The sequence below is a fragment of the Rattus rattus genome, chromosome 1 (genome assembly GCF_011064425.1).
Source record: "Rattus rattus isolate New Zealand chromosome 1, Rrattus_CSIRO_v1, whole genome shotgun sequence".
In the NCBI taxonomy this organism is placed as follows: Eukaryota; Metazoa; Chordata; class Mammalia; order Rodentia; family Muridae; genus Rattus; species Rattus rattus.
The window spans coordinates 147,432,460-147,444,975 of record NC_046154.1 but is presented as its reverse complement, the minus strand read 5'-3'; the positions used below and the strand labels follow the sequence as shown (position 1 = coordinate 147,444,975).

Genomic DNA, 12,516 nt, shown 5'->3' with positions numbered 1-12,516 from the left:
CTCATTTCTAGAACAAAACAAGTCACTTGGGATCCGAACATCTCAGGCATTCTGTAGAATAAATAGTAAGCACATTTCAATCTCTCTCCTCTTTAACCACAAAGGAAAAAGCATGCAGGATAATCATGTAATTAAAGCCAGACTTTTAGATATGAGGAAGAGTCCAATGTCAGGAGCCTTTGAAGATCACAAGAGGACAATAGCTTGGTACAGTGTATCAAACCTTGGCCACACACAGGGAAACTTAATAAAACCAGAGTTTAGCAGATACAGCATTTAATTTTAATCCTAATGCAGAAAAAAATAACGCTATAAAGCAAAAATCCTCCAAAATATCTGTAAGCAGAGACAGGATGATAAGGAGGTAGAGAGGGTAAACTTGGTATCCTCCAGCAGGCTAACCAACTGCCTGCATTTCTATCTGGATAGGACTGTTGTGTAACAGTTTGGACGGTTTACACACCAGTTTTTAAAGTGAGGCTGTCTTCTTGCTCAAAAGTGTGTTCATGAACGCAAAATAGCTCATTCTAGCTTTAAGGGTGAGGTGAAATGGTGCAACGAGATTTCTAAGGAAGAAAAATAATCTGCCCCACTCGAGAGTTGACTGCCGATGAAACATGGCCACCTCCCGCAGAAAGTCACAGGTCAAATGCCGTAGTCTTTTTGGGACGCATCAAGAAAAGTACTGCCGTGTGCTACAGCCAAGCCCATGGCATTTGAATCCTGGAGCCTCAGATTTCTAACAGGTGGCACCCCTTCAAAGAAAGGGGGAGTCCTTGGTTTCCAGCAAGGAAAGAAACTGGAACGGAACAGAGGTAACTAAAGAGAGGCTGAGGTTTGCTGAAGTCCTTCACCCCAGTGTTTTCTCTTTGGGACAGTAGTGGGGAGCTTTGCATTGTCTCATTAGAACTTAAATATGCTTCTGTGCAGAGTGCTTCTGACTGCTACTCCTTTCTGGTTATCTTCTGGAGATCAAGCACCTTTTCGGAGTCAGTACGTGGCTGAACATTTTAGAAGTCTCACCTCTCTCTGATCATTTCCCTGAGTGTATGCTTAAGAGGAAGTCTGACATGACATGACATGAAAAGAGGAAGGACTGTCAGGTAGGCGGGAGCAGTGCATTGTTGGGGACACAGGGAGGACAGCATGGCTGAAGCTCTGATAGGCAGGAGCAATGTGTTGTTGGGGACATGGGGAGGGCAGCACGGCTCTGATGGTGGTAAGAGCTCTGTTAACATCATGGAAGGGAACATAGAACATTTGCTTGAGGAAGTGTGACCAGAGAAGCAGTGAGAGCGGCTGGGATGCAAGGCAGACATCTTGGGGTCTGATCACAGCCACACAATAAAGGCAGAGTCGGGTCTTAGTTACAGGCACGAGGAACGTGAGGAGCAAGGCTTTGAGAGGTCTGAGCAACAGCAATGGTGTGCGCGATGGAGACCGCAGCCAGAGCACTGCTGACGCCATCCTGCCCTGCCAGGCTCAGCATTCAGGGTTCCAGAAGCAGAGTCAAGGGAGGCTGTCATTCATCGGAGAAGGCTGCGAGTTGACTAATGGCTCAGACTTCCAGCACTAAGAAGGAATCTGGAAAGGGACTGGTTTCATTGATGATGCAGAAGTAACGGAAAAGAATGCGCCTCACAAAAGATCAAAGAGAAATCCACGGCAGAAGGGTTGCCTTTTACGTTCGTGTTGGGTGATCATAGATGGGAAATGTCTCCGACGCGAATTTATGAATAGAGATGAGAAAGTTGAAAGACTTCTAAAGATGTACCCAGCCTCCTCTCCTCTCCTCTTTAGGGGTGTGTGGTACTCATTCTCAGGTAAGAAAAACAGTAAATGTTGCCTAATAGTCTATTTCAAAGAACCAGCTCTCAAAGTTCCCTTTATAAGCCTTTGTTAAATTTGAAAAGAAAACCCAAAAAACAAAAATCAGACCACAGCTGGAGGCCATTCCCCCAAGGTCCTGCACCCCCAGGGCCACCTCCCGCTTACAGATGCATTTGGACTGCAAATGTGAGGGAGGCATGGGAATCATTGGAAGTCCAAATATTATAAAAACTGGGGTTAAGTTTTCATTAGCCTGGTTGTAGTTGGTGGGATTTCTCAGCCAGCACTCTTCCCTCAGCTCTGTTGTCTTGTTAATCATCTGAGCTGGGTTGCCATCCTAACCAATTCCTCCAGCAAGTGGCTAGCAGATCCGGCCCGGGGACTAGAACTCACACCTAAGACTTCCTGTATGCTACTTGGTGCTGGCCCGGGCTAGACAGGGAACCGAAGAAACCAGGAGCTGGAAGAGACTTGGGTGAGCATCCTCCTTATGGTGACCCAAGAGGTAAGCCATTTCAACTCCAAGACTTACAAGATGGACTGAAAATGGTAGGTCAGCTCAGCCAGCTTCCTTCTAGGCACTTCATGCCCATTTGATCCTAGCAGGAACCATTTGTGCTGTGGCTGTCAGTGATGACCCAGACACTGCTGAGCCATACAGGGTTAGGCCACATACCCAGGGCTACCCAGTCCCAAGCACTCAGCCCCAGAAGCCATGCTCTTAATTTCCAGCTGACCTGAATATTGGCTACGGCATGGATTCTTTCAAGACCTTGAAACGCAAAGTCCTACCTGCATTCTTATCTTCTGTTTCATCTGGCCTTGGAGGGAAAAGGCAGCAGATCCCAGCACCTGTATCCTACCTCTCCAGAGTCATTAGTACTGGGACAGCAGAGGTTTGAGGGTTAGGGGGAGCCTTGTAGATTGGTCTTCCATAGCTGACAGGCGTGTGCCCAGAAATGGCTGCCTCTTATAGGGTGGATTCTGGGAATATGTAGATGATAGAAACAGGGGTATAAGCTCCTTCTGTCAGCTAGCACACTCCTCGAGGGAAGCGCCAAGCATTTTCCTCTTGCTTTTAGCTGTGCATAGATTAATGATCGCCAATCACACAGACTTACACTGTTATCTACCTCTGCGGATCGTCCCAATGAGTGTCGTTCCCAATTTTTACCAAAGCCTATCATTCCCTGTAACAAAGCTGGGAGTTCCCGCTGTTGATCTCAGTGCTCGGAGGCAGAGGTATGAGGGCTGCGAGTTCAAGGACTGTTTGGCTTACATAACAAGACTCTTACCTCAAAAACAGACAAACAGCATCCAGATGTTGCTGCAGATTGGCCTGAGCAACTCAACAACATCCAGATGTTGCCACAGATTGGTCTGAGCAACTCACTTAACCTCTCTGGGTTTGTCTTTCTCCTCTGTAAAGAGGAGAGCTCCCCACTCATTCCCAGGGCTGTCAGGAACCAAATGTTTTGCTGCTATGATGGGCTCCCTAGATGCAGGGAAGTCGTTGCTATGGCTGCACGGTTGGCACTCCCTATCTGTGGGTTCCCCATTGGGGCTTTCAAACCAATTGCAGATTGAAAGCACTCAAAGATATTAAAAGGTTCCAAAAATTTGAGTAGACCAAAAAAAAATAATTGTGTCCTGAACATATAAAGATGCTTTAATTCCCTAAACTATATACAGAACAACAAGTAACAAATAACAAGTATTAACAAAATGTTTGCATGGTATTGGGGATTATGGGTAATCTAAAGTAAATGCCAGAATATGCACCCCATTTTATATGCGGGATTTGAGTACCCTCTATGTTTGCTATTTGTTGGAGTCCTGCGAGTTACTTTTCTGTTGCTGAGGTAAAGCATATGGCCAAGGCACTTGCGGAAGGAATGGCTTATTTCCTCTTAGGCTTCCAGAGGGAGAAGAGCCTAGTGTGGTGGAGAAGCGGAAGGCATGGCGGCTGGAGCAGGGTGTGGAGGGCTCATATTCAGTGTCCCGCAGATAGCACCTGCCCTCTGCAAACTTCAACCCAAGCACACATGCTTGCCAGAGTCATAGTTTTTTGATTAGGGAAAGTTTGTACTAAACATATAGATATATAGTGTGTATATGTATGTGTATGTGTATATGTATATGTGTGTATGTAGTGTGTATATGTATATGTATATATGTGTGTGTGTGTGTGTGTGTGTGTGTGTGTGTGTGTGTGTGTGTGTGTAGTCTCTCTAGTGCAACATGACTTCTCATACTAACCATTATTACCTCTGTGGCAAAGAAGGGGATACTCAAAACTAATCACTCCCATATCAAATAAGAATGTATTGGTACAGTGACTATTTGAATCTAAAAACATTAGATTGGAAGAAAAATCATAAAGCAGATTTTTTTTTCTGCCAAAACTATTCAGTGGGGTGGGAAGGGGGAAGAAAACCGGGATGTTTTCAGCTAAAACCTAAAGGGAAAAACAAGTTGGGAAGGAGGGAAAAAGAAAGATAATAAATCGGCCTGGAATGTTTCCAGGTCACCAGAGCTCCCTTCCTCCAGCACAGAAGAGCAAAAGGCCCTCAGACACTGAGACCTGTGGGACTCGAGGTATGCCTGCAGGGCTACACTGACGCAGTTCACATGTAGAGCGCCTGGCCTTTGTCTTTTCAGATTTCACACTCACTAGAGACGTGGGCTTATAGAGCTCTCTACTAACCGCACAAGGCCACAGTGTGGGAATACTGAGAGTGGCGGGCTCTTGGTACAGGTGAGGGGAGCTAGCTGTCCTGGGGACTCAAATCTCACCTAAGGGGGTGACTGAAGTGCCTCTTGGGAGGTAGCCTGGGACTACCTCAGAGGAGTGCAGTTCTCACTCTTCAGAATTAAAAGAGAGAAAATGACCTGTGAGGAGTGTACTCCTGACTCAACTCAGCACCCTCTGACTTGACATCAGCTTCTTCTAGAATTTAAGAAGAGAAAAGAAAAGGAAGGGAAAGAAATGACCAGTATTTTAAAGACTTGGTCTTGAATAAGGTCAGTACTTGACACTTGACTATGTAGCGATGTCTAGCCTGGGACTTATCATAGTCTAGGCTAGCCTCAGGTTCACTTTCCCTGTGCCTCTGAATGACGGAATTAAATCCATGTGGCATCTTGCCTGGCTTGGCTACCTTTTTTACTGCAATGGACAAATAAAACAGACCCACAGACTAACCCCACAGCTCTCTGCTTTAAATAGGCAAAGCCTCTCTACACACTCATGGCTTAATTCTGTTTGTGACCTAAGAGAAAGTAGGAACCAGTACAGTAGGGTCACCTTAAGTCCTAAGAATGTCAGAAACGCCAGACTGAGATCTGTGTGGACTGGCCCACGGTGGTTTACTTCTCAAAGTGGGGCCAAGGGACTATTCAGGAGAGGGTGACCATCCATTCTCCATCTTGTTAATTCAAGTTGAAGAGAGCAAAGAGTTTCTCAGGTATTTCAAAATGTCTTTCTTTTGATGTGTAAAATATTCTGGGGAATGTGTTGGTAGTGGAGGGGTGTGTCAGAGGTGGAGGGGTGTGTCAGAGGTGGAGGGGTGTGTCAGAGGTGCGAGGCTATGTCAGTGGTGGTGGCAAGAGGATGAGAGAGGATGGAGGCACAGCAGGCAGAAAACACTGCAAGAAGCTGTCAGATAGCACAGTTTGCCGTTTTTTATAAATGTCTCTTAGTCCTTATCTTAAGCAGAGGACCTGTCCTGTTAAAAGTAAAATCAGGGGTTTCTTAAATTCTGGAGGAAGCAGATGCCAGGTCAGGGGGTGTGAATTGAGTCATGAGCACGTTCCCCTCAGGTCCTTTCCTCCTGGGGTGCTGACTGCTGTCTGTCCTGTCTCCGTGGGTGGGATGACACGATTCATTCACAGCAGTGTAGACCAGTGCTCTCTGGAACCACATGTAAGGTTCTAGCACTTTCCTTAATGGATTCCTCATGTGTCTCCCGCCCTTGAGGAAGGGCTAGTTTATTTATTTGCCCTTACAGTTGAGGACAAAGTGAATGAGTGCCTCTGCCTCCGAGCTTTGCTCTTAGAACGTAATTAGAGCCCAGCTCAGCCTTTGTCTTTCCAGACAGGCGCAGGATGGTCTCATTCTTTCCCAATAAGACAAATAGTCTATTGAAAACTTCATAATTCTTAAAGCATTTTTCTAAGTGTGGAGCAGCTTTTCTGGAGGCTCAGCAGCCAGCTGCCTGCAGCCTTCCAGGGAAAGAATGTTACCGAAGCAATGGCGTACTAAAGCAGTTGACTTGACAAACTACACATAAAAGTAAGAACCAAAATAACCCCCAATTTATGGACATCACAGTGAGAGAGCGTCTCGCACAATGGACAGACAACACACACAGAAGTAAATTGACAGAAACGGCACGTGTCAGTAAGGACCTGGACGGACTTTCACACTTGCACACAGCTGTAAGGAATGTAAACACAGGGTGGTTGCTATGGAAGGCGCTGTTATTTCCCACCATACGGAAGATGAAATTAAAATACGACATAATTATATATTAAAATAATATAAGATATTAAAAATTAAAAAACCCAGCCATTAATCTCACTTCCCGGTATAATATTTTCCTTTGCAAAAGAATTGAAAGATTCCTGCAGATCCTGCAGACACACGTGGTCATAGTAGTATTAGTCACTTCTATGAGAGAAGGAAACAAGTCAAATTCCCAACAGGAAGCACTGGGGCTTCGCAAATGTGTGATTCATGTGGTATACTGGAATGGAATATAACACAGTCACTCAAAGGCAACTGCAGCCGATGAGTGGAGAATGGATGCTGGGGAAACAAGAGTGGTCTAGGGGTTAGGGAAGGCGGCGTGAGACCTGAGCCCTACATTTTCTTGTCCTGGAGGTGAACGAACAGGTTTTGAATATGAACGAACAGCCAGGAGCATCCATCCCAAAACCTCTCATTCTGGCCAATACCCAGAAAAATCAATATACATTTGTATTTTTTAAATATGAAATGAGAGGCAGACTCAACAATGGTTCCCTGTACCTCCGGTCTGTCTGCCTTTAGCACATTAACTCCCAGCTGAGTGGCAAGAATTAACTTTGCTGTGACTCCAAGGTCTGATCCTCAAGACCAAACCTTGGGAGCTCCCCACAAAATCCTCCCCACGACAGATTAAGCAGCACAGGTCGACTCATTTGATCAATGCTCTGGAGCCAAGAATGGGGGTACAGCAGTGGAGCTGGGTAGAGGTGGTGACAGACTGCAGGATGAACTTTGTGTCTATCTTAGGGTACCCAGGGAGATCATGGCTATGGGATTACAAGCTAAGGGCTCAGGGCTAGGCAGTAGGAGCAAGAGGTTAGAGGTAAGCTGAAACCACTAACCCTTGGATCACTTCATTTGTTTGCTCTTGAATAAACTCAGGAGACACAGTTCCGAAAGTGCAAGCCCAAGCATGGTGAGTTACCTCAAGGATATGTGGAACACAGCTACATTTCAACTATGTGTATCAGGTCTGCGCATGGTGGTCCACATCTTTAGTCCCAGCATTCAGAAGGCAGGTGTAGAGAGACCTCTCTGAGTTTGAGCCCAACTTGGTCAACATAGGGAGTCCCATGCCAGTCAGGGCTATACCCTGTGACTCTGTCTCAAACAAATGAATGAGTGAATGAATGAATGAAAATTTGAGCCCAGTCACCTACAGTTCTACAGTTACTTCAGCAAGCTATGAATGGGCAAATCACTCTCTACATAACCACTGAAAACTCCTTGACTCAATCTTTTACATACATTCAGAAAGTCTCACTCCCATGAACTTTGATACACTTCATTCATGATTTCACAAATTAACTTCATTCTTTCCACTTTCTCCCTTTTGATACAGACAGGGCTGTATGTCTTGGGCTGGCTCCAACTCACTATGCAGTTAGTTACGGATGACCTTACACTGCTGCTTCTCTTATCTACTTCCAAGTTAGATTACAGGAGCGAGACACCATTCCCTTGGTCCAGAGTTAAAGTGCAAGATCAAGCCCTCGACCTCTGTGCTTTCCTAGGCTTCTATCGTCTTCTCCTGGTTCCTTTTTTAAAAAATGTTTGAAAGTGTTCTTTAATACCATGCCAGTATATATATACACAGAGAGAGAGAGAGAAGCAGTATTAACCGAGTTCAGTGTGTAACCCAGATGACTGTTAGCAGTAGCTAGCAAAGCACCCGTCCTCTAAAGAACCACTGATGCCTGTGCTATGGGTGAGGCTCTGGAAAGATTGGAATCCAAAGAGACTGGAAAGTCAAAAAGTCAGGTCCTCACCCAACTCCACGTCCTGGTCGTCGGTGAGCACAAGGATAATATTGGGTCTGATGTTCTTTCGTTCCTGCTGCACCCGTCCTCGGAACCTCTGGGACCGCATGGCGGAGCAGAAGCCTCCCAGAAGTTCTGTGCCCAGCACAGCCAGCAGCAGAGCCCAGCAGGAATTCTTCATTGTACTGGGTCCAAGGTTGCAAAGTCGCAAAAAAACGCCTTGGTCGCTGAGTTCTGGGAGTTGGGGTGTAGGGAATGAGGGGAGGTGTCAAGAGAAAAAGGGAAAGGGGGGATGAGAATGAAATCCAAACACAAACTCGGTTCTACCAAAAGGTCTGCAAATAAAGCCAGAGCTGACAGGCAGCTGGTGGGACAGAGCTGTGTGAGGCACAGGTAGCAGCCTTCACTACCACCGCGAGATTTTAAGTGCTTGATTATTTTGCAAAATCACTTTTGTCCTTTATTCTCCATCCAACTTTCCCGTTTCCACCCATTGCCAAAGTGTAATTTGCAGCACCGAGCTCCAAACGTAAATGCTTTCTGACACGAGCTAATACCTTGAATTAGGTGTCCTGGGCGAATAATCAATTTCTAGGCACAGAGGTTTTCAGAACGTCTGCAGATGCTGTCCTAGAAAGGAGAGAGGAAAAATACGGAGACAGCATCAGTTAAGGGTTTCAAAACAGGCTTTTGATCTAACGTAAAGTCTTGAAACATGTGGATATTTTTTCCTTCTCTTCCGCAAAGGGCAGAGTGGATGACACACAGAACTGCTGATTGGACTCAGATAAGCATCTCTACTTCCTAAGCGGCTGCACAAACAGTGGTTAGGGCATCTTTAAAAATCCCCAGGAACGGAGTAGGTTGGGATGCTCCAAGCCAGGGTGGCTGCAGACCACCTCCCTAACCCAGGGTTCAGCTGGGTCTCCCGTCCGGCCCGTCCGAGAGTCTAACAGTTGAAGCAGAGCTGGGCCAGTCACATCAGATTTTGGTTCTTGCTGGTTTGGGTTCAGCCAGGGTTGTTAGAAGTAGAATCCCTCTGACTGGACAGAGTCTGGATAGCTCCTTCTCCCAGAGAGAGGGAGGCAAAGGAAAGAGACAGGTTTCTTAAAGCTTTTGCTTTCCCTGGAAGAACTTCTGAACTACCCATCTCTTCCTTGTTCAGGTTCTGGGCCCATCTGTGAGAATAATCGAGCAGTAGTGGACTGACCACACACACACACACACACACACACACACACACACACACACACACACACACACACACACACACACACACACACACATGTACGTCTCTCATCTCAGCACTGGGGAGGCAGAGGCAAGCAGATGTCTGTGAGTTGGAGGCCAGCCTGCTCTACATACAGAATTCTAGGGTGGCCAGAATTACATAGAGAGACCCTGTCTCAACCACCCTCCCCACTCAAAAAAAAAAAAAAAGAAACCCAAAAATCCCCAGGAACACTAATGGAGGAGAGGAATCAGCCTCTGGGAAGGTCCCCTGCACGGAGTGGCTGGTGAGGGACATGCGAGAGGAGCCTTGATCACCACATCCCTCACTCTCTACCAAGGAGAGTAAAATGCAAAGGTGTCTCTTGTCACTCACTAGCCAGGGGAGTCATCTCTGCTCACAAAGACTTCTTAACCAGTAAGAGGCACCTTGCCAAGCCCCGGAGAAGCTCCTAACTGCCCCATCCCTCATCAGAGGATCAAAGGCACAGCCAGGTTGATCCTCTTCAGTCCTGGCTCTCCCAGTGGCACCTTGGATGACAGAGTCCCCTCCTGCTGTCAGTCGCCAGTCTGACTGTTGTCAGGACAGGCTTTAGAGCAGCTAGCACAGGCTAACTAAGCTGCAGAACGAGATGCCTGATTGGCTCTGAGACTGGAGGCAAGTGGAAATAAATAAATGAAACCTGAGGTAGGCATAGCAGAAATCTTTTCAAAGCTGCACGGGGAAGAGACTTCAGAAAGGGTTGGGAAAGCGTCCCTCCACTTCGGAACGCTAATCTGCAGAAAGCTCATCTCTCAGACTTCTGAAAGACAGCGAGGGGCTCTTTTCTTCCCCCCTCCTCTGTTATGCCACAAAAGCTTTTCATGAAACTAATTAGATGGCGGCCCGCTTCATCAGCCACTCCACTCCACACCTGAGGATCTGTATTTTGATGTGTAACAATAAACTGGCACAAGATAAACGGGCAGGAGTGCTTAGGCGCAAGCATCACAGAGCAGGGGGGTGTCCTCATGCAGCCGTGTTCCAAAGTCTAGAGATGGACAAGAGGCAGCCAGAGAATGAATGCGCTTATCCCATCACCCAGGTGGCTTGTTTTGTGCAAACATATGCACGCTTGTGCCCCTATTATTTTACAAAACTGTTTTGTATACAATTTCAATATCTCTCACTCTGCAGCCTATGAGTCCTCTGTGTGTATGTGTCTCAACACAAACAGATTTTTGAATAAGAATCTGCTGTCTGCAAACGAGCCTGTCCTAGGTAGCTAACTGTCTGCAGGGCAATGGTAAGGTGCTTCCAACTGATCCTGTGTTCTGGGAAGTCGATGAGCAGCATCTCTTGCTTTCCCCGCTTAACTCGGGGTAATTCTGGCAATCGCAGTGCATGCTAACAACTTCCGACCTGCAATTATTTTGCACTGGCTGCCTGGTTTCTGTGCACTTGCTTTAAATCACAAGAAGCCCGGTGTGAGCATGAAAGAAAGAGAGGGGCGACAACAGAAACTAGACAGCAAGGAGCAGTCTGCATGAACGGTGGGGTCAGGCTTCGCTGTCCAATATAGACCTTCAAGCCTACAGGGGTTGGTCCTATTCCATGACTTTTCTTACCTCCCAGAGGCTGCAAGGGTGTGTGAAGAAAGCCAGCCAGGTTTTGGCTTTTTTGCTTTGGCTACAGTGTAACCCACCCTCTACTAACAGGGGTGAGGTAGAAACAACTCTGGCTGTGAGGAGATTAGCTCCCAGGGAGCGGAAGACTCTTGACAATTAAGATGCCGATAACCCTCCTGGAACCCAGGCAAGACAGCTAGCTATTCTTTCCCTTATCTTACTTCCTTTACCTCTTCCTTCGGGAAACAGAAAATCAGCACCTTGTAAGAGCTGCATCGGAAACCATGGTCTCATGAAGAACAGGGAGGGCACAGCAATGTAGTTCCTACCTACCCTGTAAGATTCCTTGAGCTAAAGAAGCAGACGAAGGCCACATGGAGACAGCTCGGTGAACAAGGGGACTTGATTTCTGGAACCCACACGACGGAAAGGGAAGTGACTTGAACAAGCTGTGTAGTGACCTACATACTCACTGTGGCACGTGCATGTCTGCCCCCCAAATAAATAAATAGAACGAGAAAGTGTGATCTCTAGTTGATATTTTAATTGAATCCTAATTTTCACATCCATGCGGGGTACGTGACGTGATGCCTGGGCATTATGTGCATTATCAATCAGTTATGTTCAGCACCTGCAAGCTTCGGAATCCAGCTCTAGGGAAGAATGGCATCTCAGCGATTTCTGAAATTCACCATTAGTCACTCATTATGGGTATTTGCCACAGCTAGCCCAGTTTCAGGGATGGACCTGACTCAGGTGGTAGAAGGATGAGGAAAAGACAGGGAAGCAGACCCACAGACAGAAACCTGGGGTTGGGTGGTCTAGGCTCTCGGATGGAGAAATGTCAGCATCGCAGAAGCTCAGGATGTGTGTCTATCATATACAGATCAACAGGGAGGCAGGGTTTACGGTATACAGCTGGCTTTGCTAATGTCAGTAGTAGACATCTCTGGCGGGGACTGTCTTCAGGCCATCAATATCCAGGGGTGACAAGAAGACACCCTAGGGGACACTTTCTGCATTCATTATCAGCAGCCGCACTCAGGCCCTGAGCTAAGCTGGACATTTCTCTGAGCCTCACTATGGTGGCTTTGCCATTCTCCCCAGGGTCTAAGATTTTGGGATCCTTAATTTAGCTGCGCCCATGACAATAGCACACATTCACTAGGGTCTTCCTCTGAGTCCTACAATTACTGCTGTTATTGGTATGTTTTCTTGAAACTGGATCTTGCTGTGTGCTGGGATAACAGGTATGAAGGCCTCCACGCCCAGCTTACAATGCTCTGTTAGCAGCGAGTGGTCCGCTTGCTGAGGTAGAACTAGAATCTGCACTCTTTCTGTGTAACTAACTCTGTGCTCGTCAGCACCCACCCCACTCCCGGGATGTTACAGATTCAGGAAATCCACGCCTAAGCACACAAGCAGAGTAGTTAAGAGATACTGAATGTTGAAACACATCTACCTACAGCTAACTCCTTGGGTCTTTTGTCAATGTCCAGAAACACACAAAAAAAAAAACCACACCCTAAGAACATGACAGAGTTGGAGAAATAGCAA

At 46.7% G+C, this 12,516-nt stretch overlaps 1 protein-coding gene across 1 annotated transcript in view; it reads right to left on the bottom strand.

Annotated features, from left to right (window-relative positions):
- Sulf1 (sulfatase 1) overlaps positions 1-12,516 on the bottom strand; it is a 161,189-nt gene that overhangs the window by 61,537 nt on the left and 87,136 nt on the right. Inside the window, exons 3-4 of the mRNA XM_032906745.1 lie at positions 8,679-8,751; positions 8,131-8,355 (exon numbers count right to left, since the gene is read on the bottom strand). Of these exons, the coding sequence (XP_032762636.1) occupies positions 8,131-8,302 (172 nt within the window). The 5' untranslated portion in view covers positions 8,303-8,355; positions 8,679-8,751. The remainder of the gene's footprint in view (positions 1-8,130; positions 8,356-8,678; positions 8,752-12,516) is intronic.